This window comes from Acipenser ruthenus, chromosome 23, assembly GCF_902713425.1.
Source record: "Acipenser ruthenus chromosome 23, fAciRut3.2 maternal haplotype, whole genome shotgun sequence".
In the NCBI taxonomy this organism is placed as follows: Eukaryota; Metazoa; Chordata; class Actinopteri; order Acipenseriformes; family Acipenseridae; genus Acipenser; species Acipenser ruthenus.
Window position 1 is genome coordinate 4,937,436 of NC_081211.1, and position 7,319 is coordinate 4,944,754.

A 7,319-nucleotide genomic window follows, 5' to 3' on the forward strand; every position below is an offset into this window, starting at 1 on the left:
ATTCTAAAATGGACAGAGATCACCACAATAGGAAGAGCTGTGGCTAAAGCAGGGGGAGTCCAATCACAGTCCTGGAGAGCCATTCCACTCCGAGTTTAACACAGAATACAAATAACTACTTCAGTGTGGATGGAGGTTTAATTGATTCAATTACATTTAAAACAGGTTTGGAACGGCCAGCATTGCACACCCCTGGGCTCAAGTAAAACTGCTCCTGTATTGAAATCATTGTTTTTAAAAGCTGCTTTGGAAGAAGCATCACTTTTTTTTTTTTTTTTTTTTTTTTTTTTTAAAAGTTAAATGTTGGCGATTTCAACCCTGTAAGCAATATAATGAAATGTGTTGTCACAACAAAAAGCCTCCAATTTAAACACTTCTTACCAACTTCATTTAGCAGACATTCAAGACACGGAAGCATTCAAAACATGAAAAAACAGAACTCATAAATCAAAGTTATTTGTTTCTTTAATCATTTGAAAAGGACCTCATCTGTCCCTGAAAAATAGAGATTTACAGCAATTTAAGATAATAAAATCCCTTTAAACCAGTACAGAGTTTACGTTTTTTTGTTTTTTTTTTTTTAGGCACTTTGAATTCACAGGATCACTGATGTTTCTCTTTACCCCCAACCCCTTCCAGAAATAACATTTTTCATTTAACAAAAAACAATCTTTGGTCCTTCTGGGTGGGGAAAAAACAAAAAAGCCAAATTTATAGGCAGATTTATTTAAACCACAGCCTGAAACTTTGTAGGCAGCATTGAATCTCCTATAAAATGCAATTTCTGCATTGATTTTATTGATATTTATAAAAAAAAAAAAAAAAAAAAAAAAGTGCTCCATCCCCTTTCCTTCTATAAAAAGGACCACAAGGCTCCCAAGCTTCTTCCCCATAGAGGCTTAAACATTCCTGCTGCTGGCTCAAAATCAAGATATACAGCAGATGACGTTCAACCAGGTGAAAGACATCACTTTGGAGGAAATAAACTTAATATATACCAGCAACACGTGGCAGACAAAACTTAAGCCTTCCCTTCTCTCCCCTGCCTAGTCCCCTCATCCCCCACACTCTATGGTTTAGTTACAAGGCAACCAAGTCCGGTATGTGTTCCTGCAGGGCTGCAGGTGTGCAATGTAGTAGTTGTTGAAGTTTCTGTCCCTGACATAAGGCGCCGGCTGGTAGTAACATGTGACGTTGGTCACGGTGGGGATAGCGTTCTGCTCAGCCAGGGCACGGAGGGCCAGCGTGGCAATGAGGTTCAGAGTCTGTCGCCGCTCGTGGCCCATGAGGCACACCGTGCTCTCGTCGACCACGCTGTGCAGAGTCACAAGGCAGTCGTAGCGCTTGTGTTCCATGCCCATGAAGTGGTTCTGCAGGTAAGCCTCCAGCTTGCGCTGCTGCTCCGAGATGTCCGGGAAGTCTATGAAAAAGCGCGAGCACATGTACCGCTGGAGGGATTTCATCTCCGCCTCGGAGCGGGGCCGGAAGCCCCTCACCCGCAGGTCGCAGTACTTGAGCAGCCCCCCTCCTCGGATCTCCTCCGGGCTGCGAGTAGCAATGATCTTGTTGCGCAGGTGGTCCAGGGCCTCCTCGAAGTCCCCGTACATGCTCTCCCCCAGTACGGTGGGGTGGAAGCTCTCGGACATGGGAGTCTGGGAGCACTTGTCAAACAGCAGGAGGGAGTCCAGGGAGATCTGGAAGGAGTCCACGCTGAACTCAAACTGCCGGCGCAGGGAGTCCACGAATTTGAGCTCCACGTTCTTACCCGTGTTGTTGGAGAGCGAGATGAGGCTCCAGCGGTCCGTGTCGTTGCACACCTTCACCAGTTTCTGCACGTAAACCTCCTTCAGGGTCAGGGGCGTGATGCGGTCCTTGTTGACGCCAGCTGGGAGGAAGTCCAGCAGGCAATCCAGGACCACGTCCTTCACCAGCCGGAACTCCTTGTCGGTCGGCAGCTCCAGGCCGAAGATCAGGTCAAGATCCTTGTAGCCCAGTCCACCATCCTGGTGCAGAGCGTGGCTCGCCGCAGAGCCGTTCAGCTTCACATCCCGGACCACAATCCCTTTCTCCTGCAGACGGTTACGCACCACCTGCAGACAGGAAGAGAGAAAAACATGAGTGCCAAATTTTAATGATCAAACACTTAATAAACCTTCTCTAAATAACTCAGGGAGCTTGGTGAGGATAGCCCTTTTCCACTTTGCATGTAGGTCACAGATCAGCAAAGATAGTATCTTAGTGTTAACTTCGAAGTCAGGTTAAAAAATTGCTAAACAGAACCACGTTAAGCCACGCGCAAGTGTCCTTAATACTTAAAGGCTTGCAGTGGATTAGTTTCTTATTTTTCAATCAACGGTTTACCGTAAAGGACCAAAAAATTGCGGGAAAACAGTGCTTCAAAAACAAAGCATAGAGACAGATAGATATAAAATAAGCATACAGATACAGAGCAGGCCTTCATGAACACAATCCAGACCCTCACTAAGGCCACTCCATCACTGGAGTGAAGAACTGTCCCCAATCACAGCTACCAGCCTGTCAGGCAGCAGACAGACGTCATGCTGCAATTCAATGCGAGGGGTGCACTATTGAGAAACACCTGCTTGAGATTCTCCACTGCTATAAAATAGCTATAAAACAACATGAGAAAACAAAATCAGACTAATCCCTACGAACACTTCTCAGGAAGACTGACTCAAGTATCCAATTTATCTGCAAAGTGAGCCAGTTTACAAGCAAAGGAAAGACAAACAAACTGCTATTCAAATCAAGACATTCCTGATAAAAAAAAACAACAAACAGCCACACACCACACTAAATGCTGCAGTCACAGGCAACACAGAATGTTAAGTGCTGCCACCTTCTGGCCCTCTACTGCCATGACAATGCCAGCACAGGGATCTTTTCTATTGAAAAATTAAAAAAAAAAAAAAAAAAAAAAAAAAAAAAAAAAAAAAAACACCCTACAGTGGAGCTGCATCACCTTCCCCACCGTCTGACAGTTTAACCCCGTCAGCACAGCACCAGGTCACATGTTCTGCAGACTGAGGCAAGTGCACTGGAACTAGTTTTTTTTTTTTTTGTACAAATGCAAATCAGAAAGGCCTGGACTCTATGAAAATTCAAGGCAGCTCTTGTGTTCACGACATGCGATATATTGGACGTTTAAACATTCTGAATAAGACCCTAGAGACCAGAACCACCCACCTCCCCCCCACCCCCCCATAGCCCAGATGGTTTCCCCTTTAAAACAGTGCAAGCAGCACAAGCCAGCCCAGCTTCCGTTTCAAATAAAAAAAGCGGTTTCACAAAACCAGGCCAGGACCCTCCTACCCAGCCTGCAAAGCTACAGCTGCCAGCGGCACCCTGACCAATGAGACAGGCTCAGCCAACCACCCCGCACAGCAACAGACAATTCTAAAGACACAAATAGCTGGATTGTAAACCACTCAAGCTATCCCACTTTTAAAAGAACTCTGCAATCTGGAAAGATACAGGGCATAGTTGCGATAAAAAACTGGAGGCTTGACATTATTCCAAGGAATAGGAGATTTGTCCCCAAGCCATTTGTACCCCAAATACATTCAAAACGAATGGGCTACAGATCAAACAGTTATCCCAGTTAAAACAGAAGTGATCTGCCCCTCTCCCATCCCAAAAACTTAAATCAGGCAGCAGCACTTCAGAAACAGATCCTCACCCAAACTATTTAGGAAGAATGAGCCTTTCAGAGCCCTGTTCTGGCTGGCTGTATTCGCTGTTTGAAGAACTTATGCTGTGTGTTATTCCACCCCCACAAATTTGGTAGTTAAATTCCCCCTCCCCAAAATTGATTTTAAAAACAGTATCACATTGATGAATTAACTGCTCCTAGAAATCAAAGTTCCAAACACCCCCACCCCTCCCTCCGCAGTATTCAGGGAGGTTTAGTCTAAATCTAGAATGATCCCTGGAATTCCACGCCAAGTCAGGCAAGCGTTCCGCAGGCTGGCTGCATGTGCTGCACTGGAGCCAAGCCACGGAAAGACGCCACATAAAACAGGGAGAAGCACCCCTCAGATACAGGCTCTGGAATGCCTGAAGCAGAGAGAGAGAGAGAGAGAGAGAGACAGCAAGTGGATACACGTCACAGTGCCTCTGAAGGAACGCTGCTTTACCTGCGAGAACACAAGAGACATCCTTCATTGCATCCAAAAAGGTAGACAGATATACAAAACACTGTGTGGCATGGGAGGGAGGTGTCTGGCCAGTGACACAACCCAAGTCTACAGTTTCAATATCCCAATCAGTCTGCCTTACTTTACACAGTACTTTGAGTCACAAGGAGTTGTCCTATTTAAAACAAGCAAGATTATAGAAACTGACATTGCAAAAATAAACCTGAAGCCTACTGCTTTTAGATTTAAAACAATGCAACCTACTTGATTGTGTTGAGATTTAAATCTATATCTATCTAAATGCTGAGCCCAAGGCAGTCTTTCCTATGACACCTCTGCTATATATATATATATATATATATATATATATATATATATATATATAATATATATATATATATATATATATATATATATATATATATATATATATATATATATATATATATATTAAAACTACACCATTTGCAAGATACCTGTAGATCTTGCTACAAGTTAAGGAGACAAAGATACTGGAATTTTTCAAAATCTTAGAAATTAGAAAGAAAAAGCCAGACGCAAGAACAAGACTGTGCCTGGAGCCATAAACACCGTCTTGAGATTTAAAAGTATTTTTATTAAAACATGGAAGATATGAACAGCTGTCAAAGTCCAGAGACGCAGCTGTTACACTGTAGTGAGCGGTGTGCATCAAGGGGTTCCGTGACGTCACACCAAGAGCAGAGTAGTTCATAAAGCCTCGAATATTCAGTTCATAACTCGCTTCAGCCTGCCCATTTAAATGCTTTGCATGGGTCAGGTCACTGGTACACGTAAATTAGTTCACCTGGTCTAATACCACAAGAACTTCACCTTTCTACTTTATATTAGCCACTGGATATTAACCAGGCATAACGTCGATAAATTACCCAGTTACCTCCAACTTCCCTTTTATCGTTCTTGTAACCGTAAAAGGACTTCTAACGATGTTCATGTTCAGGCAGAAGGGCCGATCAAATTCTTTTCAGGTTACAAAATTAAAATGTAGGGGTGGTGCTGTATCCCAGCTTGACCAATCGGGCTTGAATATACAGTGCAATATAAATAAATAAAAAGACAGCTTTTGTATGAAAGTGAACAGGGTTGTGGGACGCTGTAGGCTTCGGTTTTAAAAAAGTTCGCGTTTATATATGCACACATACCCCTGCTGTACTGAAGCCCCAGCGAGTGTGTCACTACTTTACGACTACGCAATAAAACACAGCCTAAGCTTGCCAACACAGTAAAATGACACTGACTCATTTACAGGATTTTGCAGGAGATGGATTACACGCAGTTTATTTGATTTAAAACTTGAGTTTAGTCAGAAATCAAGAGGCTCGTTGCAGTTTTCCACCCCTTGCTTAGTGGTTTGCGGAAAAGCAACCCACTGCATCGTAATTGACAATAATAAATGCCAGACCCAGTAGACACACGCAATATACACCGAAAGCATCTTAACACTGCTGGGAAAGTGTTGCTTCTCGTGCGGGGCTTGGATTTCAGTGCGAGTGTGTTAAATTCAGAACACTATCTAGCTATACTGTGTCGGTCACGCACATGCACAGTCCTGAAAGCAAACAGTTTCCCTGTTCTACCGAGACACATGAACTGCGTTTGTGTCCTTCTGACTTCCCACACCGCTCCGCCTTGAAATACAAGCAAAGCACTTCAGTATTGCTTAATGATTCATTTGATTTAAAAAAAAAAAATCTCCATAAAAAGGTTGACGCACTGTACCATTTAAAATGCACGTGCGAAGCTAAAGTTACACTGCGTCTGTAAAGTTATCCCACGGTGCTCGCTGTGTAGAAATTTGAAAAAAAAAACCACAGGCGTATACTTTGAACGAAGAGGACTTGCGCAGACTCCACATACCGAGAAAGCCTGGGTCACATTCAGTTAATCGTGGACTAGAGATTATACGATAGCAAATATAAAATCACAACTCGCTTTCTCATTTGATTCGCATCATCATTAAAAAAAATGCATGTAATTTTGAAAAATTAATTATTCTAGCTGCGTCACAAAATATACTGCGAGTACTGATTAGATTAGGGTTACGCGTGCAACTAAAAGTAATGACTAATATGCATGGGAACAAAAAGAGATTTATGTAAGCGTGTATTTATATTACACTGTTCTAATATAAAACAAAATGCAAGTTACCAATAAGTGATCCTATGTATATGATGACACATGCATTATACTGAGGTTTACTGTAAATTACTTTGTCCGGTGGGTTCTGATGCCAGTTTGCTTACCTGCACAATTTGCCTGGGCTGGACAGAGAGTGTGGGGAAATTACCCCGACCGTGAATAGGAACAGTCTCCCCGAGAATCGAGTCCAACCGCTGCACCTGCGGCCAAGACAGCACGCTGAACCGCCTGCTCTGCTCCGACACAGCACCGGAGGACATAGCGATCAAAACAGGAAAAACACAGAGGCAACCTTTGCAAAACGAGTGAATGACAATAACGATAACCAACACTGAAGAGAGACGTCGATAAACTCTGCTTGGCGAGCTGAAAAAAAAATCTCAGCACTTCAAATTCTGGCAACTGTTCTTTGCTTCGCAATGCAAATTCCGGAGAAGTTTCTAGAAAACTAGGAGTATACTGATTTGGAGTGTTGTCAGCGGACACGCATCACGTTTATACAAAAAAAACTACTTAAAGTAGTACGATAGTTAACTGTTCCACACAAATTACTCCTTCCCCTTCAACCAACTACTAGGAAACTAATCTCGAAGCCAGGCGTTCCATTTTAATCACACGTAATTAGCATACGCCCTCGCTATTGGCTATTCACATTGCTGTCTGAATTATTTATCGAGAAGGCAGTCACTAGAGTTTGATGACGCGGGTCTATAAATACGCACCAAACGCTCACCTGCGTCAATTGCATACACGGTTTTGATTGGATGCACAGTTAATCCATTATTAAAGATACACTTCAAAAATTAAACACCCAATCTGCCAGGCAAACCTGTATTTTTCTTAAAGCCACGGTATCTTAAAAACATTCTCATGCTTGTTAATTATCCAACATTTGATATATAATTTTAGAGTACAGAGAATTAAAACATAGGGAAGCAGGTTTAGATCAGTATACTCATCAATCACTGGAGATAATTAATGAAT

The 7,319-nt window shown here is 42.7% G+C and overlaps 1 protein-coding gene across 1 annotated transcript; it reads right to left on the reverse strand.

Annotated features, from left to right (window-relative positions):
• Positions 1-447: 447 nt before the first annotated feature.
• LOC117412913 (terminal nucleotidyltransferase 5A-like) lies at positions 448-7,024 on the reverse strand. Its single transcript, XM_058997544.1, has 2 exons — positions 6,440-7,024; positions 448-2,090 (listed from the first exon to the last, which is right to left on the reverse strand). Exons 1-2 carry the CDS (start codon positions 6,593-6,595, stop codon positions 1,077-1,079), a joined length of 1,170 nt encoding a protein of 389 aa, XP_058853527.1. The 5' UTR covers positions 6,596-7,024; the 3' UTR covers positions 448-1,076.
• Positions 7,025-7,319: the final 295 nt, after the last annotated feature.